At 35.7% G+C, this 25793-nt stretch overlaps 4 protein-coding genes across 4 annotated transcripts; 1 reads left to right on the top strand and 3 right to left on the bottom strand.

Annotated features, from left to right (window-relative positions):
• Positions 1–334: 334 nt before the first annotated feature.
• On the bottom strand, positions 335–5626 carry LOC140176427 (uncharacterized). Its single transcript, XM_072207596.1, has 4 exons — positions 5025–5626; positions 4777–4907; positions 2900–3018; positions 335–2604 (listed from the first exon to the last, which is right to left on the bottom strand). The coding sequence occupies exon 4, from the start codon at positions 2348–2350 to the stop codon at positions 1241–1243; it is 1110 nt and encodes a 369-aa protein (XP_072063697.1). The 5' UTR covers positions 2351–2604; positions 2900–3018; positions 4777–4907; positions 5025–5626; the 3' UTR covers positions 335–1240.
• Positions 5627–6316: 690 nt separating this feature from the next.
• Positions 6317–9651, bottom strand: LOC112723169 (protein high chlorophyll fluorescent 107). The gene is made up of 8 exons (XM_025774426.2): positions 8925–9651; positions 8542–8685; positions 8146–8451; positions 7988–8047; positions 7634–7879; positions 7336–7446; positions 7064–7240; positions 6317–6862 (listed from the first exon to the last, which is right to left on the bottom strand). The coding sequence occupies exons 1-8, from the start codon at positions 9447–9449 to the stop codon at positions 6506–6508; spliced, it is 1926 nt and encodes a 641-aa protein (XP_025630211.1). The 5' UTR covers positions 9450–9651; the 3' UTR covers positions 6317–6505.
• Positions 9652–16648: 6997 nt separating this feature from the next.
• LOC112722064 (TPD1 protein homolog 1-like) lies at positions 16649–17932 on the top strand. The gene is made up of 4 exons (XM_072206206.1): positions 16649–16677; positions 17260–17348; positions 17427–17534; positions 17619–17932. Exons 1-4 carry the CDS (start codon positions 16649–16651, stop codon positions 17930–17932), a joined length of 540 nt encoding a protein of 179 aa, XP_072062307.1.
• Positions 17933–20333: 2401 nt separating this feature from the next.
• LOC112723170 (receptor-like protein kinase ANXUR1) lies at positions 20334–23158 on the bottom strand. The gene has a single exon (XM_025774427.3). The coding sequence runs from the start codon at positions 23018–23020 to the stop codon at positions 20498–20500; it is 2523 nt and encodes an 840-aa protein (XP_025630212.1). The 5' UTR covers positions 23021–23158; the 3' UTR covers positions 20334–20497.
• Between the last annotated feature and the right edge of the window lie 2635 nt (positions 23159–25793).

The following is a 25793-nucleotide window of genomic DNA, read 5'->3' on the forward strand; positions in this document are numbered from 1 at the left end:
CCCCCGTAGCTGTAAGTCCTTCCAATTCTTGTTGAAATTTTTCCATAAATGCCAGACGCAGAAACGGTGATGCACGTCAGGCATCACTTCTTTCACTGCTGATATCAGTCCCTGCCAATTTCATGAAACATTATACATACATGACTACAAAAGTAATGTGTATATATACGTCCCTGACATTATAATCGTGACACATAAAAGTCCCTGAAATTCGATAAATATCCCCATAATGGTCCCTAAAAATCATAGTCGTGACCCATAAAAGTCCCTAACCTTTATCCAGCGTGCACATAATGATTAAGGAAGTATATAACATGCTTATAGGACACCCTGATTAATCAGACAACCAATAATTACAAGTTCTCCATATAAGCATACAAGCATAATGATTCAGGATATTAACCTATTTGTCGCATCTAGCAGCAATCTTTGTATAACAGCATAATTACAAGTTCTCCGTATAAGCATATAAGCATATAACAGCACAATTATTAATGGAACATCTAACCATCAATATCCAATAAAATAAAAGCAGGACAATAAGTATAAGTGCTCCACACTTTTTGCATATCTGATATGAAGCACCAGTCATGATCTTTATAGTAACCCAAGTCCTAATGAAGTAGCTCAAGAAACCATCTCCATGTCTTTGTATTCTCCACTCTGACAATAGCCCAGGCTATTACATAAATATAGTGATTTGCATCTAACCCCACAGCTGACAAAATATGGCCACCAAATCTTGTCTTCAGAAAAGCACCATCCAGACCTATCAAAGGACGGCAGCCAGCCTTGAATCCGTTTTTACAGCCGCTTAAGCATACATACATCCTATCAAAGGTAACTTCACCATCTGGTTGGGGGATGGTGTATATTTGCACAGTTGAATCGGGATTAGTCTTCAACAACGTCATACCATAATCCCTAACCATCTTATATTGCTCTTTCTCATCCCCATATACTACACTTCTAGCATCTGTTAATGCCCTGGATATTGAATTCTTATTCAGTGTCAAGTCAAACCATGTCTTAAAGTAAGTTGTAGCCTCGTAGTGTCTAAAATTTGGATACTTTCTCACCTTCTTTACAAACTTGCTGCATACCCAATTCTTGTTGGCAGCCTTATTCTTATCCTCTCTTGGACAAGTGTGGTCATCGTTGAAAGTCTTAATTTTCCAACACGTGTCTTCATGGTCTCTTGATGCATAAGCCGCCCATGGACACTCTTTGACCTTACACACTACCCTGCACGACTGCACCTTATGTTATCATTTTTCACTAGCTTTATGCTTCTACCCTCTTGGATTGTGTATTCCCTCACAACTTCTCTAAATTCCCATTTTGTTCCAAACTTCATGCCAACCTCAAGATGAAGCTCTCCAAACCTTGCACCCTCTCTAAACAGCGGACATGCCTCTTCAGAATCATTTTCTTCCGCCAGCTCATCTTCTGAGTTTGTAGGCGTCTTCATCTCCTCCGAGTGCCAAGAATTGGTGTCATATGAGTCAACACCTGGGTCTAGTCCATCCTCTGCACCTTCATCACCATAACCCACGAACCCAAGGTCAACTTCAGCGTCACTCACCTCCTGCACCAAACCGTCGTCTTCATGCAATATCTTCTCATTTCCTTTACCTAGTGGATTAATATTTCTGGATCCTACTTCTGCATGTACCATGTTTCTCCTAATCCTACTCCCAGTTTTAGGATCATTCCCTGCAGCCTCAGAATCAGAGGAACTATCCTCATCCGGACCTGGCTTAAACAGGCTATCCTCTTCATTGTCAGAAGATACATCAAATGGAACTTCATTGTTAAACACGTTGCTCCTGAATCCTCTAGCAGCAGACTGTGTACAGGGTCTCCTAAAAATACTTGATCTCTTGGACAATTTCTGCTTGTTGCTCTTATCTGATTTAATGCTCTGACTAGGCTTTGTGGGCTGGCTGGTTTTGGTGGGCTTGGTCGGCTGGATGAATCTACTGGGCTTCGTTGCCTTTGGGGGGTTGGTCTTCTTGGGAGGGTTGGTTGTCTTGGGAGGATTAGTGTTTTTTGCAGGCATCTTGGTTTTAGAGTGTGATGGTTGTGATTGCCATGGAGATATTTTTTTTTTGGGATTGGATTTGCAAGAACTATTGGGTACAACCTTCGGGATAGGAGCAACTATGAGTGCATGAGTCTCATTGAGTGGGGGACTCACATCAGCATCTGTACTTGCATTACACCCCTCTCCACCATCGTCATCCGAGTACACAACTGTGTTATCTCCTTCTAACACCTCCGGCACTGACACTCCATGCTTGAAATATACATCAATCAATCCCTTATTTGTCCTAGCACAATTCACCATCTCTCTTATCTCTTTGTCATTGTTTACATTTCTCAACCCATTATCCAAGCCTTTTCTAAGAACATGCCACCAGCACTATTTTATGTCATTGTACCCAAGCTCCTTATGGTAGTTCCGTATGTAGAAGACATCTAGAGTATCAATGTCTAGATAACCTAAACAGACCTTGTTGTCTAGAGAATATACCATAATTCCTTCTGCATTTTTTTTGAAGTCACCCCATGATGAAACATGATGCCCAACTTCTCTTCCATCTACAAGAAATTTTAAATTTTCACTTAATATAGACAGAATTTTAAGTCAACTAATGCATTAAAAAAAATCACCATAAGAACACAATTTTTTTTCCAATCCTGCATACATCTCCCTGTTTCATCCCTGTTTCAATCGGGTTAAATAGAGCAACCCCACAAACCCCAGCCAACCTTCAAACCCTAGACACTATAATGACACCAAAACTTCAGAACCTCAACTACACTAACAACTTGTATATCATCAACCAACACTGTATTGAAAATGCAAAGTAAAAAAAAAAAAAGGGAAGGTTACCTTGAGTCCGATCACAAAGTCAGAACCTCGTACTTCTCGTGAGGGAGGGGAAGAACGAAAACAACTTTTGGATTACTTCTTCTCTCAACTTTTTCAATCCAGCGAATAGAACCCTACGGCTACGCCATTGATGACGAGATGAAGATGAAGTCAGAGAGTGGAAGAAGAAGAGATGAGTGAAGTGAAGTGTTTGTGTTGGAGAGAAAACTGTTTTTCATACTAAATAACATCTAAAAAGCGTCGTTTTTGGCTATCAAGTACGCCAAACCAAAACTACGACGTTTTGGAGCCCTCCCACGTAGCAAACTGAGGCCACGTCAGCGCTCCGGTGATGACTCATCACCAAAAATATGGCCAGGGACCACTTTGAGTGTTCAGAACTCTATCTGGAGGACTACAATGAAGAAATCAGGATCTTAGGTAGCGTTTGTTTTCGGAGACAGGACACAGAGACATGGACAGCACATCTTTAAAAAGCGTTTGGAAGCAGAGACATGGACACTGAACATATTGTCTCCGGGACAGTTTTTTATATTTTTGTGTCCACTCTTCTACGAAGGACAATGATGGACACGGGATTTAGAAGAGGGACACGGACTGTTTTTATGAAATTTTTTCTTTTTTGTCCATGGTGCTATTTTTTATTATTCCACTGTTACCCCTTCTTATTTTTCCAATTTTGCGTCGTTCTCAGAAAGTACTTTTTTTTCCATACTCTTTTTCTATCTCTACATTCTCCTTCTTTCTCTTTTTTTCTCGGGTACTCTCACTTTTTTATAGAAATTTTTATTGGACTGGATAATTCTTTTTTCTTATCATTCTTACTTCAACATTATTTTAACTTTATATTATATTATTTGATTTGTAATAAAAAATAATAACAAAAATAATTAGTCTTGAGACTTTTGAAAGATAAATATTATAAAGGTAAAATTGATATCTAAAAATGCTAAAAAATAATTTATAAGTTGTAATTGATTTTATATAATTTAAAGAAAAATCAATTTTTTGAAAAGAAAAATAAAATTTTAGATAAAAAAATTAGTTTTCTAAATAAAAATAGATTTTTATGTGCAAAAAATAATTTTTTTCATGTAAAGTTGGATTTTTTTTTAAAACTGATTTTGTATTTAAAATTAATTTGGCTTATTAACCTAAACAAAATTTTTTATTAATCAAACTGAGATTTATGTTTTTTGTTAATATTAACCATATGTATTCCTACATATTAATAATAAATTTAAAAAGAAAATAATTATATTTATAAATTTTATTTTAATATAAATACTATTATATAATTTTTTATTAAAATTTTTGACTGCTTCAAATATTTTTTTAAGTTTTCACTGTTTGTACTCTTACGTACTCTCATTTTTTATTAAATTAATTTATACTAGAAAATTTGGAATCACATGGCTATTTTAGTCATTTTATATAATATTTTAGTTTTGTCCATGTGTATCCAAACATAATACTGGACATTACAATAGTGTCCTATCCATCGTATCCAAACACGATACACAAAACATAATTTTTAATGTCTTCGTCCTATTGTCTTTGTCTCAGTGTCCTGTTATGTCGTGTCTCTAAAAACAAACACTACCTTAAAGATTAAATTGAGTATTTGCGCAAATCTCAAGAACGATTATGAATATTTACTAAGTATTTTAGTTAAAATGATAACCAACTTAATAGTTTAAAATAATATTCAATATTTAAATATGACTTTTATAAGATACAAATATTTAATTTAAACCGAAATATCTTTGGGAGTGTGCTTTTTTGTGCACATATATTAGTTCAATTTATTTAGTTAATAGTAAAAATTTAGATTTGTCATTTTAAAAAATTATAATGATAGAGACAATGAGACATACAGAGAAGTGCCGATATGGCGATATGAATCTGCGACTTGGTAAAGAGGCGAACCCTAATTCAAAACTTATTAAGTAAAAGGTTTATCACCGATCTCAGAGAGCACGGTCATGGCCAGCGACTTGCTATAACCCTGATTGAAGAAAAAGAATAACAGGATTGGCGTTCAAAACAGAATACGCAAATCCATAAAAGAGAAAGTTAAAATTGAGCAAATAATGAAAATAAATTAAATTGAAATCTGTATTACCTGAACAATTGAGCTCATATTGGCGGAAGAAAGAAGAAGAAGCGGCAAAAGAGAAGATAAAGCAGACCGCAGACGTGAGTGTGGGATTCGGAAAAATAGCTTGCAGCAACGGAAGGAGAAACTCAGCCTTGGAACATGGGTAAGTTATTACAAGGATGATAAAGGGTAGTTAAACTTGCAGAGTAAAGCCATTAAAGCTACAAGCTCATGGATCATGTTTAGCATATGGAACACTTGTGAAGCCTACAATCTTCAACTTTAAAAGTCACAAACCCTTAAGTTTCTTCATAGAACTTTAAACCAAGCAAGAGATAAGATCTTCCCTTGTCTCAGTCTGAGAATGTCAGTTAGTGATGATGACTCATCACTTGGTAGACCCTTTGGGTTTCTCTTCATCTATGCACTCCATGGAGAGGAAGAAAACCTTGAGGAGCTAATGGAATCCATGTGGAAGTTCACATCAAGATTGGGAGAAAGTATTAAGGATTGCAGAGTGGTTGTGACTGAGCTCGGGTTAGGTGATCCACTTGCAAACCATGTCCCTCAAACAGCATCTATGTCATGCATCTATGATCTCTGGTTCACAAGAAAGCTTTCAAGCCACAGTGAGCAAAAGGTTGAACTGCTTATGAAGAAACCAGTGGGGAATGTGTTTGTTGACCCAAGAGATTTCTAGGTATAAAAAATTCGCTGCCACTTGCAAACTTGGTTGATTTTAAATAGGTTCTAGCACATTATTTTTTTCCCCTTTTTCGTTTCTAAGTATAAAAATAACAATGTTGTTATGTATATATTATATAGTATGCAAATAATCTACAATAAATATTGTGCTTTCTAGCAGTATATCTCTTTTGTAACTACACTGGTTTAAAAATTCGTAACCATTATCTAACGTCTCATAACAATTGCATTTACTATTATAAAATATAACATAAATTTAAAAAAAAAAAGTGCAGGATCACATGTTTAATCTTGACTCCATTATTGTATCATTTTCAAGCTGATTTGCAAGTTGCAAGTGTTATAAATTGAGAGTCCTTGTAAAATGATAACTAGAATTCCTCAGTTTAATTGTAATTACATGAATTGAATATAGAAGAGAGTAGTTGAGTTAGCATAGTTATACTTTCGTATCATTTTTACATCACATTATATTCACCTTCTCATTCTCTCTAGTCTCTACTCTGTTTCGTTCCAAATGTGATTCTTTTATTTTATGTAGACGCAAAACACTGACACATTAAAATATGTATGTCTTGAAGATAAATGCACTAATGCAGTGCTATGAATCATGAGTATAATTTTTTTCTCCGTTTCTTTTTTGTTTTCTTCAAAAGTATTCTTGTAATATATGCATTCAACATATGACAGGACGTATCTCCTGCTGTGCCATACTATATTCAAAGCAAATTTTTTGAAGACACCAATTTGTATAGGACACAAGGCCAAATCCTAAACTACATGAGCCCTATGCTGTGCACTTACACTTTGACAATTCTATTGTTTGATCTCCATATCCTCCTTGGAGATTTACTTGTCTTCACAGTTGATGGTTCTAACTGAACTTCCAGCTTGGATGTATCTAAGGACAACCTTTCCATAATGAAAGCATCCAAATCAAAACCACTTTCATCTTCTTCACCATCATCGACATCAGAACTTGTGCCGGCTAAATCAACCTTGTTTTTATTTATTCCGGTGATACTTTTGAAAGAATCCGGCATCATGTTGGAAGAATTCGGGTCCAGCTTGAGGAGTCTCTTCAGACGGTCAACGGCTGGGTCTATAATATCTAAGAATCCCATAACCCATGAAGCATCATCTACAACTTCCGTGCGCTGTTCAACAAATTGAATTTTGTTATATATGCAGGAGCTATCAAAATAGTACTTCCATCGAAATTCAACTTTTCCCTTATCTCTCAGATCCAAAGATTGGTTAAGTTATTCAAAGTCATGGTGATTAATTCATTAGGCAAACTTTGGATTATAAGTTACTTGAAGCAGTAGGAAATTTAGACTATTTTCTCAAACAGTTACCTGCTGGAAATAGAGGTTACGAATCTCTTCAGCACGAACAGAATTTCCTTGATCTTCCTCCAGTGATGCCCAAGTCATCCATGTCACATAACTCTGAGAGTTTATGTTCAATGATGATCTAAATAATCTTCGGGCAGCTGAAAGATTACCAGCCCTCTGTTCTAGAACGCCCCACGCCTGCATTCGGGAGTAGTAGTTACAAGAGGTGAATACCAAGCTCTTTTTAGGATTAATATGTCCCTACATTTTATGCATTCATATAAATTTATCACCTGAAGACACCTAGCAGCACTCTCACTGTTTGAATCAATTGATAAGGACTTTTGATATAACTCTCTAGCTTTATTCAAGTTTCCTTCCTTCCACTCCATCCAACCCCAAGCCTGCATATTCCCAAATATCTGATTACTCGTTCTCTTTTTCACAGAATTACAAACCAAAGAAGAAACTCCAAAAGCCACCAGCAAATCAAAATTGTAGCTAGGAACTTCTGAAAATATATATTATAGGAACTTCTGAAATTGACACAAACCAACAATGCATATTTGATCCAAGTGGAGAAATTCTTACAAACCAAACAGGTTGATGCCTTGGATCCAATTCAGATGCTCTCCTGAACAAGACCCGAGCAAGGTTTGCCGTTGAGTGCTTGTATTCTAACAATGCAAGAGACTGAAGGAGAACAGGATCCCTCGGATTTAGAGCATGGCCTATCTTTAGAAGTTTTCTTCCCTTGTCAATGTTGCCCGTTTTAGATTCAAAGATTCCCCACACATGCCAAGCAAACCTATTTTTAGGACTTGCCTGTACTGCTTTCTATTAAATTACAAAGGAACAAAAGAAGCACAAGTCATTCATAATTTATTAATCATAATTAGTAGAAGTAAATGTCAAAGAAATGTTGATTGATTGTCAAATTCATACCTCAAACAATTTCCTAGCAGCACGGTAGTTTTCCTGTCCCACCTCCATTTGTGCCCAAGCCTGTTTCCAAGAACAAAATCAATTCATATTTTCCTTAAGATACCATGCACAAAAATAGAAATGTTACAGAAACATTATCCCTCGGACGATCAACTTACAAGCCAACTAGCGCAGCTGTTAGGATTACAGTTCGTGGCCTGACTGAATAAATATCGAGCTTGCTGATACCGATTTGCTTTAACTTCAAGCAATGCCAGTGTTTGGTAAATATACTCATTCTGTCCACAATACTTAAGACCTTTCACTAACAAACTCCTTGCCTTCTTGATATTTCCCTGCTTTAACTCTAGAACTGCCCATCCATGCCAAGCAGCAACATGCTTCTTATCAGCAACCGTGGCAGCGTCGAATAACTCTTTTGCCCTCCTCATATTTCCCATTTTATTTTCTAGAACAGCCCAACACTAATAAAAAAGAAGTTAAACCCAAACTCAACATACAAGAGAGGAATCAGCGATCACACATTAAAGAAGAAAGAAAGAAGAAAGACTAACCTGCCAAATGTAAGCATTTTCACCCTGAGTAGCCTGGCAACCCTTCTCGTACACCTCTCTCGCTTTACCTGTCTTTGATTGCTTGCTCAAAATTTTCCCAAGTGCCACATAAGCTCGACCATCTTCCGGCCAAAAGTATATACACTTCATTCCCATTCGAAAATTATAACAATAATAAAGAATAAAGAATTAGAAACACTCTCAATTTTGGCAATTTCTAACGGTAGCTACTCTCACTTAGATGGTTGACATAACACGAGTCACAGCTATTATCCTCACAATTATTCTAAACAATTCCATGTGATTAGTCGCCATTTCCAACACTAAACTTTATAATATTGATAGTTAAACAGAGAAGGTTATGGAATGATAATGAAACACACCTTCTGAAGTATAGCTTCTGCTTCTTCATAGAGAAATTTTCTAGCCAAGACCTTGGCCCTGTACAGTGCCAAGTCCAAGTTCACAGTTAGCGGCTTCTCTTTGGGATTCGATTCCACCCTTTCGGGCTCAAACATGGGCATCTTCTTCGCGAACTTCGTGAGTCCGGCATCGATCGCAGAAGCAGAACCATTCGCTTCATCGTCATCGGTCGCGTCCTTCCCTCCGTCCTCCTCCTCATCGCCGGAAACCTCCATCACCGGCCGGCGAACCACGAGCCCTCCCTCATAGTTGGCGTCTTTCGGCAAAACTACATTGGAACTGGGACTCTGTTGGGAGGAAATGGCATTTTTGTCCAGTACAGTAGTGGTGGATGAGGAAGAGTCTCTGAGAGAGCAACATGGCGGAGAGGGCAAAACTGGAATTTTGATGCTGAACTTGAAGTGGTAGTAGTTGTTGTGCTTGGGCTGAGTGAAGAGATTGAAGTTAGAAGAAGATGAAGATGATGGGGAAGGAAAAGCGTTCATTTCTGGGTTAACGGATTAAACTGTTTTTGTGTTTTACTATACGAAGGAAATGTGAGGTCGAAGGTGGAGGATGAAGGGAGCATTTGTAAGTTTACTATTTTAGACATGGTCATGATGCGTGCTTGATGTTTTAATATCATTTTATAGTTGAAAAAAGGGGGCATTTTCGTAGTTTCGTACTGTGTTTATAAACTGGTATGACATTTATCCACGTTGCTGGAGGACTTTTGTGGCTGAGACTTCATCCAAAGTGCAGATTTTAGTGACACGTGTGGGATCATCATTGGCATGTGTGTTTATGTTTGTGATTTCTCAGACACACAGATATGCAAGAGGATGAACACATTTTTACCTCACTTGTTTTATAGAAAATACTAATTTTATTTTTAACTAGTATCCTTAATAAAAGTCTTTTAAATATATTTAATATATTAAAATGTAATTTTTTTTTCCAAAAATTGTGTAGGCATTTTTAATTACTTTTTTTTATCATTGCTGAGAATTTTTTAAAATTAATATATTTTCTTTAAGTTATAATTTAACTCTTTATACATTTAACCTAACTATATCTATTTTTTTATTTATTTTATAATTATAATATACGTAAAAAATTATCAATTATTTACTTATATAAAATATATATTAAAATACGTAATATATATTAAAAATCTGTTTAAATACTATATATAAAAATATACATATATATAATATAATCAATTTAGTATAAGCGATTGATCTTTATGGTACACAGAGTATTTTTTTTTTTTTAGCTTATATTCCTGCATAATAATCTGAGTCGAGATATGATTCTTTTCAGTGCTGAGGAATAATTTATATAGAATTTTTTGTTCTAAGAGCACAGACATCGAATTATACTTCAGTTGTCGAAGAACATCGGAGGAGGTTGAAACTTGCAAAGAGACTACTACAATGCTCAAATAAAAAAAAGTATAAGATGAGGTATAAGTTATTCAGAGTAAATATCGTACCTTTCACGTAGTTAGAGTTTTGTATTTATAGAGATGTTGTGTTGTAAGTAGTTACTCAGCAAGCCTAGGTAGTTACTCAGCAAAGGATTTGATGGTCTCAGAACGTTTAGACCATTAAATGGTCCCAGAACAAAACATGTTTTTTAAGTTTTTTTAATAACTACTAAATAGTTCTTATCTAATTTTAATTACAAATTAATCCCATATATTTTATTAAATCATAAAAACTATTTTTTATTTTATAAATTATTATTTTATCATTAATCTATTATATTTATTAACAATAAAAAACAAAAACAATAACGAATTAGATCTTCCATTGATCGTAATAAACTTTTTGGCAATTCCAATCGATTAAAAGATTATATTTGATTCGTGACGTTCGTCCAGGGCTGTGAAATCGTGTTTCTTTGAAAATCAATTGATTGGATTATCAAAACAATCGATTGAATTTCAGGTTTCCCATAACTCAATCGATTGGACTACAGGTTGTTATCACAAAACAATCGATTGAAGATTGCAAGGCAGCATGGTTTTCGCAAAAATCAATCGATTGGTCATATTACCCAATCGATTGAACGATGACTAAAATGTGGGTTTTTAATAATTCAATCGATTGCTTATACTACCCAATCGATTGAATGCTTCAAAACAACCTGAGGTCTCACAATTCAATCAATTGGTTGTGTTACCCAGTCGATTGAAGTCATCAAAACAATATGGATTTGTCGAATTCAATCGATTGGTTGTGCTACCTAATCGATTGAAGTGTGTACTAAGCCTATTTCAATTTTGTTATCGTTTTTATAAATTATTATCTTATTATTCATCTATCTTATCTTTAAAATTCTATCTTCAATTTTTAAAGTTTTATTTTGATTTAGATACTCTAATCTTATCTTTTCTTTAAATGAACGTGAAAGAGTAGCACTACGGTCTCTATAACCGTTCTATGTATGAAAAGAGGAGATTAATATCAGCCTCAATTCTTTCCATTAATATCAAGTTCCAACTAGTTATCAAAGCACTGCAATACTCCACAGTTTAGGAATAAAATGGGTATCAACATAGCTATTAATCTCCTCTTTTCATACATAGAACGGTTATAGAGACCGGTGTGCTACTCTTTCACATTCATTTGAAGAAAAGATAAGATTAGAGTATCTAAATTAAAATAAAACCTTAAAAATTGAAGATAGAATTTTAAAGATAAGATAGATGAATAATAAGATAATAATTTATAAAAACGATAACAAAATTGAAATAGGCGTAGTACACACTTCAATCGATTGGGTAGCACAACCAATCGATTGAATTTGGCAAATCCATATTGTTTTGATGAATTCAATCGATTGGGTAATACAACCAATCGATTGAATTGTGAGACCTCAGGTTGTTTTGAAGCATTCAATCGATTGGGTAGTATAAACAATTGATTGAATTATAAAAAACCCACATTTTAGTCATCGTTCAATTGATTGGGTAATATGACCAATCGATTGATTTTTGCGAAAACCATGCTGCCTTGCAATTTTCAATCGATTGTTTTGTGATAACAACCTGTAGTCCAATCGATTGAGTTATGGGAAACTTGAAATTCAATCGATTGTTTTGATAATCCAATCGATTGATTTTCAAAGAAACACGATTTCACAGTTTTGGACGAACGTCACGGATCAAATATAATCTTTTAATCAATTGGAATAACCAAAAAGTTTATTACGATCAATGGAAGATCTAATTCGTTATTGTTTTGTTTTTTATTGTTAATAAACATAATAGATTAATGATAAAATAATAATTTATAAAATAAAAAATAGTTTTTGTGATTAAATAAAATATATGGGATTAATTTATAATTAAAATTAGATAAGGACTATTTAGGAGTTATTAAAAAAAATTTAAAAACATGTTTTGTTCTGCGACCATTTAATGGTCCAAATGTTCTAGGACCATCGAATCCGATGCCTAGTTACTCAACAGGCCTAGTATTGCGGAGCTGTTAAGGATATTAGCCTGATTTTGTGGTAACTGCTCCTAAACATATTCAAATGATTCTATTATAGCCAAGATTTTCTCTAATCGAGGATAAGTCACCTTTATTATTTTACTTGAATTTTGATTTATAGGTATAATTAGTCGAGCTGTAGCTAACGGATCAAGAGGTAAATTTGGGCTGAGTTATAGCTAATAGATCAATGGGTAAATTTGGGTCGAAGTATAGGTTTCATTGGCCGAGTTATAGGTAATAGATCAAGACTTGTTCTTTGAGTAATAGGTGGCAGTTACCGAGTAATACGGAATGGACCAGACTGTAGACCGAGTTTGAGGTATAACGACCGAGCTATATGTTGGTAATTTGTGAGTCATGAAAATCCTAATGTCTTTACCTAATATCCGAATTACAGCTTGTAGTCGCCGAGTTATAATGATCCGATCACAGTCCCCAAGTTTGACCTATTTATTTTTAAGAGAAGCAGGTTGAACTTTTATGAAAATTGATTTATAACTCGGCAAGATATAGAAGAGATGCGGTTGTGTTATAATTCAGAGATATGAGGATTAGCCCCCAAGATCAACTTGATAATCTTGAAAATAAAATTGGACAAACTTGTCATTGGAAAATGTGTTGCTTATTTCAATATATTTTTGAACGAGCTTATAGGTGATTGTTTGTCAGACTGACGCCGACTTATAGGTGTTGGTTTGCTTTAGCTGATTCAAACTTATAATTATCAATGTTTGAAGTGATTCCGACTTATAGGTATCGGTTTTTTTTGGATTGATTCTGACTTATTGTTGCTCGTTTGTTGTATTGATTCCGACTTATGGTTGCCACTTTGTTGGATTGGTTCTGACTTATAACTGTCAGTTTGTTTTTGTATGCCGACTTTAATATTGGTTTGCTATAATATGTGTAGAGCGTAGGAAAAACAGTAGTCGAACTAAAGACATGAATAAAAATAAAGAATGATGAAGTTAAAAATAATGTACTATTTATTGAGGATTACCCTTTTAACATTAAAGGTATAGGATGAAGTGTCTCATTAAAATCCCTCCAAGCAAAATCCGATGTAGAAAAAATCTTGTGAGTGAAAAAAATATAGTGCATCTTCGAGTCATAGTTCTTTGCCTAGTAGTGCTTGAAGGGTATAAGTTCCTTGCCGATCAATTTTTGATTTACAAAGGTCCTTCTGATCATCTTCTTTTGATTGAGTTGGTTTATTGATCCGCCGAACTTGTCTAAGTTCTTCTATTTTCATCTGTCAAACTGCTTTTTCTCGAAATTCTGCTAAAGTCTTTGGCTTGGTGACAGTAATAGTCTCGTGGAACTTGCTAGGATGAAGACCACTCTTAAGAGCATGGAAGTGGAAATCAGGGTTGAGGTTGGAAATTTCCATTGCTATCTTATTGAACCTCGTCATGTAGTCAGAATCATGAACATAAATCTTGGATGCTGCAAAATTGTTGGTGAAGAGGTCGACCAATTTCTGAAAAGTAGAGATAGAACCTGCAAGTACAGATGAAAACCAGGATAAAGCAGCACCATCTAAAAATGTGGAGAAAGAACGACATAATATTGAGTCAGAAGCATCGTTAAGAAACATCATTGAGTGGAACTTAGTGACATGTATGCTCGGGTCTCAATCCCCTCGTATGGCTTTAAAGTAGTTGATAGGGTGAAGTTCTTCGACATCTAAAACTTCATGATTTCCTTGGAAAAAGGGTTTATACGTCTTTTCAACACCTTTGAATGTGTGATACCAGAGTATGAGTTCCTGACACATGCTAGCTGATCATCATTATGAGCATCCTTGTGGTCTTACTTGCTATTTAGGTTCTTTTGCCGTTGTGTTAACAACTCAGTTAACCTCTAGGCCTCAATCTCGAGCGCAGCGTTCTTAGCTAATAACTCAGCCTGAATTGGTAGAGGAGGTGGTGGAGTTTGCTCATCGGCCATTGATTATAAACGGCAAAATAGGGTAAATAATCGGGTAGAAAGATGGTAGTGGAGTTAAGTAAACTCGGCCCCATAGTGGGCGTTAAATGTTTCTGCACAATAATTTGAGTCGAGGTATAACTCCTTCTAGTGTCGAGGTATAACTCCTTCTTCTATTTATATGGAGTTTTCTGTCCTAAGAACATAGACGTCGAGTTATACTTCAGTTGTTAAGGAACACCGGAGGGGTTGGGACCTGCAAAGAGACTCCAACGTTCAAGTAAGAAAAAGTATAAGATGAGGTATAAGTTATTCAGAGTGAATAGCGTACCTTTCACGTAATTAAGATTTGGTATTTATAGAGATATTGTGTTGTAGGTGGTTACTCAGCAGACCTAGTATTGCGAAACTGTTAAGGATGTTAGCCTGATTTTGTGGTAATTGCTCCTGAACATATTTAGATGATTCTATTATAGCCAAGATTTTCTCTAACTGAAGATAAGTCACTTTTATTATTTAACTTGAATTTTAATTTATAGGTATAATTAGTCGAGTTGTAGCTAACAGATCAAGAGGTAAATTTGAATCGAGATATAGCTAATAGATCAATAGGTAAATTTGGGCCGAGATATAAGTTTCATTGGCTGAGTTATAAGTAATGGATCAAGACTTGTTCTTTGAGTAATAGGTGGCAGTTACCGAATAATAAAGAATGAACCAAACTGTAGGCTGAGTTTAAGATATAACGACTGAGTTATAGATATAACAACCGAGTTATATATTAATAATTTGTGAATCATAAAAATCCTAATGTCTTGATCTAATATCCAAATTATGGTTTGTAGTCGCTAAGTTATAATGACCAGATCAGCTTATATAGTATTTGGATGAAAAAAACGGAGACAGGAAGCTAAGAAATATTTTAAAATGGCAACTACTCCCATGAAGATGGCAAAAACATCTTCTCATGATGATCCTTGTTCAAAAAGTGTAACTTATTTATTTAGCAACATTTTAAATAAAAGTAACACTTTTACTTCAAATCAAATCAAGCCCTACAATCTATCATCCAATGGTCAAAATGATGTATCTTCACATGATGATAATCATTAAATCTTCATTGGAGTAGCCACCTTTTAAAATTTGGCCACCAATTAAAATCAAAGCTAATAAATAATAAACCTTTTGCCTATCATATTTAAATTTGATATTTTGTATTTCATTACTCTGGTTATTTTCTTCTAACATAGGCTTTTAAGTTTAGTCAATGCTATGCAGTTGTTTTTATGCAGACAGTTAAAAATTATTAAATTATTTGACAGATTTAACTAAATTATTATCTAACTATTTTCGTCTATCATTAACTTTCCATGACTTTTCAACTTTAATTTTACAATTTTCTATAGTAAGCAGACAACGTAACTTGGTGGAGCATGGATTCAAAATAAAAGTATGGAAAAGTATTTAGTCTAATTCTTTAGAACTAGCTAGTAATAATTACGTAGAAAGTGTATGTGCATGTAGCATACGCAATTCTGTACTTTGAAATTTCAATGCGTTTCATTGATGATTACATGTTAGTTTACCACCTTTCTGACACTTTTTTACCTCTACACACGGCCAGTTCCTCGATCGAATATCAAAATATGCCAATCATGACAAAACATGTACGACCGAAAGTTCAATGGGAGTCTTTCTTTCTTTTTTTTTCCCGCTGAGCAATTCGTCATTCGTTCATTCAACTTGTTATTTTACATAAAACTGAACGTATCTATTAATATTTAATAATAATGTTTTTGAACATGTCAATTCATAATTATTATCTCGTGTATATTTTGATTAACTTCTTGTGACGACAGACATTTCTTACCGCATATTGCTGATGATTGATGAAAGTATGATGCATGCAATCGTGTCAGCAATAAGTACATGTATCTATGCATATGCCATTCATGAATTGTTTACATGATGGAAATTTACCTCTTCTTAAAGTCAGAATAGATCTATAACATGTAGGGCGAAACAAATATGGAAATGCATCGAATCATAATTAGAGGCTATTCAATCGTACAAGTCCATGTAACTGTGCTCTCTTTTTCATGAATAAAGGCTGCCATTGCTCCCCTGTAACTTTCACCTTAGATTTCACAAGTCACGCACGGTGTTCTGTAGTACTATCTGTGGATGCTAGTTCCATCGATCGGAATGTAAAGAAGACAGGGAGCCAGAAGATTATGCTTATCAGAGAAAGAAAAAGGTAAAACTGATGAATGATTCGATTTCCGCCGGGAATGAACACGTTTGTTCTACCAATTTTTTTAATTCGCTCATCAGCACAAGGATTTTTCTCGGAAGAAGATTGGAGTCAATCTTTGATCATGTTAATTTTCATCAATTCTTTCAATAACTCGTTAGGTGATATTGTTGTACATGAAGTTCTGTAGAATCCTTCAATTATTTATTTTCACGTAAAACTCTAGATTAGTAGTATAAAATTTAGTACAAGGGTAAAATATTTTAACATAACTTCTAACCGAAAAAGCTTGTGCTTGTTTGTCCTTTGGAGTTTGGATTTTACAGTGGTAGGAAACAGTTTTGGCATTTTGCCATTGTGCATTCATTGGCTGTTGTCTTCCTTTTTAACTAAGCAACAACACGGTAAATTGAACATCCAAAATACGCATTCTTGTTTACATTTTATGTATTGAATTTTTAGTCTATAAACTTTTGTACACAAGTATGCATATAAAAGTGAAATTTTATAAGACTGTTAGAATCAGCTGATGACCTCACACTTCTCTTAGGCACTTAAACTCCCTCCACTCCCCTTCAAGTGTCTTCAGTTTTTTCACCCTCATAGCATTTCTGTGTGATTACAAAGAAACATAACCATTATGAACCACTACTGCCTTATGTTCTTCCTTTGCTTCACATTGCCCTTTGTATTTTGTGATGTTGAAATGCATTCAGGTACACAAAGATAGATAAACCTTGTTAGTTTTCTTTATAATCCTTCCCTGAAGCTTATTTTTGTCATAGTTTTAGCAGGTCGGTCAACCCAGATTCTGCACTCTTTCTATGAAGAAAGAAACTTGACAACCGTGACGGTGAAAGCAGAACAGACACTCTCTACATCAAGAAAATTTTTAATGCATGGTATTTTACACATACTTCACTGTTTGTAAAATTTGAGTTTATTATTGTAACTAACAAGGCTAACATAAAAATGTTCTCATCCAGGTTCATGCACAAACAAAGACATAAGCATCTCACAAAGTAGAGAATCTGCTTCCGGAATTCCAGAGTACATTGTGCAAATTGTGAATACATGTGTTTCTGAATGTGCTCCATATGATATTCACCTTCGCTGTGGCTGGTTTGCTTCTGCAAGAGTAATCAACCCAAGATTGTTCAAGAGGCTCTCTTATGATGATTGTTTGGTTAATGGAGGAAAGCCTTTAGCCTTTAGTCAGATCATTAGATTCACTTACTCCAACTCCTTCTTGTATCCTCTTGCTTTCAAGTCTGCTAAATTTTGCTCAACTCCCAAGTAAAAGACACCCAACAAAAAATTAAAATAAAGGAAGTTTAGAAAAATGTTAGGTGTACTCATTTTTGTATGGAACATTGTGCCGACTCATCTATGATTTATCATGACTTTATTACTTCAATAAGGTCCATATTCTCTTTAGTGGTAGATCATAGATGTATTGACACAGTATCACGTATAAAATGAATTCATCTAAAAATGTTTAATCCATATTTGTTTCAAACAAGTGAAAATATGGCATTTTGGTAGAGTAATCTTACAATTGTATCTCTCTCAATGGAAACAATTAAGTTGTTATGATTATATTTATATTAGACTTTCCAACATAAAATGCTTCTGTTGTGGGGTTGTGGTTGCATGTTGCATGGAGAGTTTAAAAATTTGCTCATGCTGCAGCAAGTGCGTTCTAGGTGCAGAATAATTGAGTTGTCCTTTTTTCTTTTTTCTTTTTTTAATTTTCGTTTTTATTCTAGCGGTATTGATGAACAGGGCTTATTATGTATGAACGGAGGTTCCGTAAATTGAACATATTGAAATTAAGCATTATTTGAGTCACGTAAATTCTGCAAGCTTCTCAATGTATGTTTTCCTTATAAAGTCGATGTCTCAAATTCTGCCAGAAAGGGACGCATGGAATAGCCAAAACGTCAAATTTTGTCTCTGTTTTTGTCAACAGACAAAAGAGAAAAAGGGAAAAAAGAAAGTGGCCTTTTTAATCACTAATTTGAGTTGTTGCCGAATATTGTTCATTAAGGGCAAAAGTAAAATAGACATTTCAATTGCATCTTTAGGAGCGAATTTGATCCTCGTACATTATTTTGAAAGTAACATAAACATACTCTACCATTTAACTTTTTTTTTTAAAGAAAAAGATCATATTGGTTAAATTATTAGATAGTTAAAATCAATTATTAACTTCAAAAAAATTATATAATTTTGATGTACTGTAATTGTAAAACAATTTTACATGTGCATTCAATTACGTAAAAATAAACACCTTAACTTATAAGTTGTTATATATGCAAGGTATAATTCGAAATTTTGATACTTACTTAGGTGAACAAATAAACTTATCACTTAATCGATCTATGTTGGTATGAGAAAATTAAATATTTAAGTATATTATTCTTAATTTTTTATTATTAAAACGGGACTAAAATTTAAAGAAAGACAAACTAGATACCAACTAGATAAGGGAAGAGAGATTGAAATTGAGAGACAGAAACTAAATTAAGTCTATATGTTATGTTTAGTGAAAATGTATAGAACTGAGTTATGTCTCAATATCATATTTAATTTAAGATAAATATGATACTAACGAATATATTTGAAATTTAAAAAGTTATATGAAGTATGAAAGTATTTTTGAAGAAAAAAATGTTATTAAAATTTTAATTTCCGTCCCTCAAAATTTCAGTCCCTTGTGTTTCAACCTTCTTGAAATATAAGGTAGCGTTTGTTGGAGAGACAGAGACGAAAAGACTGAGACTGAGAGATAGAGACTAAGAGACAGAGATTGAAATAAATTTCAGTATTTTGTTTGGTGCAAAGTGAGAGACAGAAATTGAAACAAGAATAAAATTTTAATTTAATTTGTACAAAGGATAAAATTGGAATTAATTAATTGAAATGGAGGTATTTTATGTATAAAACGTTATTAAAGTTTCAGTCTCTATCTCTAAAAATTTTAGTCCCATGTGTCCCTACTTTTTGGAAATACTGAAATATTGAAATTTTGGAGATAGAGATAGAGACAGAAATTTTAGTACCAGTCTCTGAATTAACAAACATGATACCGAGTCTCAATCTCCCAGTCTCTGTCTTAGTACCTCAAAACAAACGCTAGACTAAAATTTTGTATATCGGGGCTAAAATTTTAGTTCCAGTCACCAAACATAATACTCAATTTCAGTCTCCCCATCTCGGTCTTCCCAAAAAAACAAACGCAGCCTTAAAGTGCTAACTACCTTACTAAAAGTATTCCAAAGTGTAGTTTTCGCTCGAAATTTAAGTTTTTATGCACTAAACAATCGACACATCTATTGCCTTCTCTAGATATATTTACAAAATAAATATCCCTAAACTCTGATAGTGTAAAAAGAATAACTCATGTGTTCCAGTTTTCTTGGGCCAAACATATGGAAAAGCTTATACTCACCAACGATGGCTCATCGGAGAATCCTTGTGTGCAAATTTTTTTTTTTAAAAATAATTGTAGCAGATAGTATTATTGTAAGTTGTAATTTGTACTTTTTAGAAACAATTTTTGAACAACAAGCCTTTGAGGGGAAAAAAACTGCAACACCAATATCATGACTCAATCATAAGCCTTCTTAGGGAAGTTGGAGTAGCAAAAAGAAAATACACATTCTTTTAAAGAGATGAAAGTAAAAGTACCATTCTTGAAAGTAAGTATATATTACGCATAATCCTGAGTTTCTTTCTACATTACTCATTGCTCCTAATTAATTCAAAGTCTAACACACACACACACAAACACAGAGACACAAACAAAAGGAACTCAAAACTAAGAAGATTAATCTTCAGAAACTAACACAAGTACCACTTCTTATCTTCCTGTTGCCATAGCAATTTTATTGTGAAAATAATTTGAGTCATCAAACAAGATGCATGAGTCATCATTTGCCTTCTCTTTTTTCTTTTCTTCAAGTTTTCCCGCATCAGCATTCTTCTGCAGCTGAAGTGCAAGCTCAAGTGTCCACAGTACATCACCCATTGAAGGACGTTCAAGCCCATTATCAGATAAACACTTCTCAGCAATCTCAGCAAACTTATTCAAACAATCAATGCTAATCTTCCCTTGCAGACGAGTGTCAATGATATCTTCAAGTGAACCTTTCTCTAGGTTCATCAAAGCCCAATCAGCTAAACTAACTTGCTCTGTTGGCAACGTAGGATCAAGAGCTTGTCTTCCACATAACACCTCAAACAGAACCACCCCAAAAGAGTAAACATCAGATTTCTCTGTCAGTTGTTGCCTGCGGAAGTATTCAGGATCAAAGTAACCGAAACTACCTTTCACCATTGTGCTGACATGGGTTTGATTCATGTTTGGACCAGTTTTGGATAAACCAAAATCAGATACTTTTGCTACCCAACTTTCATCCAAAAGGATATTTGTTGTTTTAACATCACGGTGAATTATGGTGAACTTGGCACCGGTGTGAAGGTAGTGAAGCCCTCTGGCCGCTCCAATACATATTTCAAGCCTTTGATTCCATGGCAAAGATGGCTTGTTACTCTTATAGAGGTGTTGCTGAAGAGTTCCATTGGCCATGTAATCATAAATTAGAATCATTTCGCCATCTTCTTGGCAAAAACCAATTAGAGAGACTAAATGCCTGTGTCTTAGCTTTGAAAGCATGTAAATTTCATTCTGAAACTCGTTGATTCCTTGATTTGAAGATGGGTTAGATCTTTTCACAGCAACTTCTTTCACTCCTCGTATGACACCCTTGTAAACCTTCCCAAATCCACCAACACCAATGACCTTTGATTCATCGAAGTTGTTTGTAGCGAGTTTAATCTCCTCCATTGAAAAGTTTTCGCATAATAAGCCTTGTGTTGAAATACTACAACCAGCACCACTCTTATGGTGGCCACATTCAGTTGTTGTGTTCGGCGAGTCATGTATGGCCAACCAATTACCAAGAACAGTTTCATTTCTATCACCCTTTCTCTTCTTTCTAAGGTAAACAAGTAAGCATAAAGCTGCAACAAGAAGAACCAATCCAGTAGCAATGATTGCAGCAAGATTATTATGTTTTTTGTTACCTTTCTTAGCTTCGGAATCAAGAAGCAACTTTGATGGCGTAGGATTTTTCCCTGCCAAGTTTCCATTGCTGTCATTGATCTTGAATATCTCCAATCCATTAAGAATTGCATCATAATACTGTGGCTTTGTTTTGACAGCGGGATGCAATTCCACCCACAATTCTTGATCATCAACACCAGGTACATCCACAACAAAAGTGGCAAAATCTTGATAAATGGGAGCACCTTTGGATTGAGTCCACTCATAAACATCAGCACCCTCCAGTGCAGTTTGGTTGTTAACGTAAATGTTAAACTTTCTTTGATTATTTCGGGTGAAAAACAGCTCACAAAAATGGAGCCTCACAATGTAGGTGAAATTTGCATCAACCTGAAAAACCCAACTGAGGTTATAATTCAGATTCACTCGATTATCAGGACCCATTGTTCTTGCGGTGGCGTAAACATCCTTAGGAGCAATGTATTCTGGAAGATCGGAATAGTATTGAATCGTAAGATTCTTATCCGCCACAGCAGTGACACCTAAGGCTGCGGCGAACAAGTAAGTTGAATCATCGTACCATGTTCTGCTAAGACCACCGGAATCTCTGTCGGGTGAAATGTATTGTCCACCAACGTTCAACCGAATCATGGTTTGCAACGACGAGTTGGCAACAGAAATCGATTGGTGAGTTGAAACCAGAGGTGGTGGTTGAGTGAACAAGTCAGGGATAGCAATAACTTCAATGCCATTGATGAAAGCGTATGATCCATGGCGTTTGGAACACGGTGTGAACGTGATGCTGAGTTTACCTGATTCTGCAGCGACGAGAGAATACTCCTTGATGAAGTAGGCTTTTGTGAGAGCTTTTGCTGTGAGGTAGGCACTGAAATTGTTGAGCAGAGTGAAGCCATTTGCGTCGACGGAGAAGTATGAGTTGTTTGGATCAAGAGAAGAATCGTAGGCGGAAGGGTAAAAGTGGAGTCGGATATAGTGTCGTGTGTTTGATGAAACAGGGAACCGGAAAGTTGATGAAGAAGAAGTGAAGATCCTTGCAGACATGTATGGTATTTGTGAAGGAAGAGAAGGGTCTTGTTGTTTTGCTGTTGAATTCTTTGTGTCAATGGAAGAAGGTGTTGTGAAGTACTTGGAATCTGGCAACCATGTTCTTCCGTTAGAATCTGTTCCACCGGTGGAAGAACCGCATGAGATTAAGAAGGATTTCGCAGCTGGTTCTTCAGTTCTTGTGGTTGTGATTAAGATTAAGATGATGGAGAAAATGATGAGAGAAAACGGGTACCGAGAATGAGGCCTCATTGCTGGAGAGAAGAAGAAGCTGCTTGGTAGAGAAGAAACTGAGACAGAGGACAAGTTACAAGTGAGAAAATTGAAGGGAAATTAACGCGTAAATTCTTCAGAGGAAGTCGGTGAATAATTAATAAAGCGAGGAGCAAAACAACGATGTTTCTTTTTTAATTAACTTTCCTATGATTGTGTATTAATTATTTCTGTGCCTTTTTTGCTTTTTCTTTTCTTTTCTTTATTTATCCGGCAAGAGCGTTGTTCGATGGGAGAAGTTCCGATCCAATAACGGGTAATGGTTTATTCTTTATTGTTTAAACGTTAAGCCCCCTACGTTAAGAATTGCTTTAATGCAACAACTCAACATATATACACAGGACGACTTCTTTTTCGTCTTCATTGCAGTGAAACTTGGTTTGAAGGCAGTAAAACTTGGTTTAAAAAATTTACAAATCACTCCTACCATTTTGATTTTTTAGAAATCACCCTTCTATATTTTGGAAAATATTAAAAAATCAACATTTTTTGAAAATTCACACATAAACTTCTAATATTATTTTTTTTCAAAATACTTTAAAATTATTTTATTTTGTATTAGTTTTTTTTATATTTTTTAATTATTGCTAAAATAATTAGATTATTTTAAATATAATAATATATAACTATTGTTACGATGGGTAACCGGAGATTAATGGGCTAGATGGTATTGGTTGGCCCAAACGTATGAGAGAGGAGACCTGCAAGTGGGTTGACACATTGGGGCCTCCGCCCGACTTGTTCGTGAGAAGTGAGGGGGGTGGTACCTGCAAAGACACTCCGATGCCAAAGTCAGCAAAGGGAGCAAAACAGGTCTAGAGAGTATTGGAACTTGAGATACCTGAGGAGCGTCAGGGTATTTATAGTGGTGATCCAATAACTACCGTTGGAGTAGTGCCACCTTTTTAGGTGGATAACCGTCCCTTTATCTTAGGGAGGTTAAGATATGGCTCCTGGAAGTGGTTAGAGAGATTCTAGGGGCAGTTATCCTCTTGAAGGAGGGTTTATCTGCCAGCTAATCCTCGTACCGACTTCTTTAGAGCAAGTCGTGAAGATAGCCGACTTCTTGGTATCTGGTCGGTGTAGTGAAAGGCTCAACTCTTTTGGGTTGGGCCTTTTTTCTTGGATCCTGGGCCTTAGTGTTGGGTCAGGGTATGAACAGTGCCCCTACTCGAGCCCAACTTCTCTTCAAGATTTGGGTTCGAGTATTCTACTCGGGGTCGTAGCCGACTTGTTGGAGAATCGACGTGACGGTCTGTAACCGACGTGACTTTTCGTGACCTTTTGGTTCTGACAGTTACGTCTAATCAAGCGTCGCGTCCGTTAGGGATGTGCGCAGGAATTGATGGTCTTGGTAACGGTGCGTCTTTATTAATGACTGCCCCGTTTTTACCATTGTGCCCCTAACGTACTTATAAATACCTTCCCTCTCTTTCCTTGTTTTGTTTCTGCGATTTTTCAAATTTCCTCTTCATCTGTTCGTGCTACACTCTTGTGTTCGAAGGCTTTTACTTCCTCCAACCCTCATTTTCAGATAAAGGTTAGTTTTTTCTCCTTCTGTAACATGCTTTTCTATTTGCATGCCTTTATTTTGTAGATAGATAGGTTGGTTTGTAGACTTTCGTTTAGTTCCGTATTCCCTCCCTTTAGAGACCGTGTTTTTTGATTTTCCTTTTCTTTTTCCCTTGTAGGTTTTTGTCACCTTTTCAAGAAAAAAAAATGGCTTCCGTAGATGTTCTTTCTCAGTGGGTTGATGTCACGGTCCTAGGGGAGGAACCTTCGGTCGATACTGGGTTTATCACCCACCTTCGTACTCGCCACAGAATTTGTACTTCTAAGGAGGACGAGCCGAAGTATGAGTTGGTAGCCTCGGGTCCAGAAGACCGGGTTTGCTTAGGGAGGGCCAATGAAGCGGCCCCTCATTTTTTCTTTATGTATGAGTGTATGATCACCCGTTTGGGTGTTTTTCTTCCTTTTTCAAATTTTGAGATGTCTGTTTTGCATCACTGCCGAGTTGCCCCTACTCAGCTTCACCCCAACTCTTGGGGTTTTTTGAAAATTTATCAACTTATCAGCCAAGCTTTGGAGTTCCCGGCCTCTTTGAAGATTTTTTTCTATCTTTTTCATATGACCAAACCCTTTAGTGGGTTAAATAATAAGCAACAGTGGGTGTCTTTCCGAGCCATACAGGGTCGGAGAGTTTTCACCCTTTTTGACGAATCCTTCCATGACTTTAAAAATTATTTTTTCAAAGTGCAAGCTGTAGAGGGTCACCACCCCTTTTTTCTGGATGATACTTCTTCTCCTCGCTTTTTCCTGTACTGGTTGGAGGCCTCCCCCTGTGAGAAATATGGTCTGGATGACCTAGATGAAGTTGAGGCGGCCGTTGTGGGGTTCCTCCGAGAAGTGTGGGGGAGGGCCCCATATCTGGATACTAAGAAATTCCTCCAGGGGTCTCCGACTTTTATCCAGGCGCAACTAGGTAGCTTTTGTTTTTCTAATTTACTTCCGACTTGTGATTTCTTGTACCGACTTGTTTAATTACTTCTTGTTTTTGTAGAGATGGCGAAGAAGAATGCTCAGGAATCTTACCAGAGAGTCCAGGAGGCCAAAGCAAGGTCTCGAGCCAGGACTGGTGGCTCCAATGCGATTATCTCTCCTCTTCCTCCTCCTCCTCCTCGGAACGTTGGGACTCTTTCCCAGCCCATTGTGATTTCTTCTTCAGCTTCCTCTCAGCCGCCCCCTTCCGTCC

Source organism: Arachis hypogaea, chromosome 11 (genome assembly GCF_003086295.3).
Source record: "Arachis hypogaea cultivar Tifrunner chromosome 11, arahy.Tifrunner.gnm2.J5K5, whole genome shotgun sequence".
NCBI lineage: Eukaryota > Viridiplantae > Streptophyta > Magnoliopsida > Fabales > Fabaceae > Arachis > Arachis hypogaea.

Coding starts and splice junctions, on each gene's coding strand:
- LOC140176427 (XM_072207596.1), bottom strand. CDS start 2,350: ATGGTGAATTGTGCTAGGACAAATAAGGGATTGATTGATGTATATTTC.
- LOC112723169 (XM_025774426.2), bottom strand. CDS start 9,449: ATGAACGCTTTTCCTTCCCCATCATCTTCATCTTCTTCTAACTTCAAT. Junction 7,447..7,633: donor GGCATCAACCTGTTTGGTTT/GTAAGAATTTCT, acceptor GGGAATATGCAG/GCTTGGGGTTGGATGGAGTG. Junction 7,241..7,335: donor GTGCTGCTAGGTGTCTTCAG/GTGATAAATTTA, acceptor TCCCGAATGCAG/GCGTGGGGCGTTCTAGAACA.
- LOC112722064 (XM_072206206.1), top strand. CDS start 16,649: ATGATTCGATTTCCGCCGGGAATGAACAC. Junction 16,678..17,259: donor TTTCCGCCGGGAATGAACAC/GTTTGTTCTACC, acceptor GTGATTACAAAG/AAACATAACCATTATGAACC. Junction 17,349..17,426: donor TGATGTTGAAATGCATTCAG/GTACACAAAGAT, acceptor TAGTTTTAGCAG/GTCGGTCAACCCAGATTCTG.
- LOC112723170 (XM_025774427.3), bottom strand. CDS start 23,020: ATGAGGCCTCATTCTCGGTACCCGTTTTCTCTCATCATTTTCTCCATC.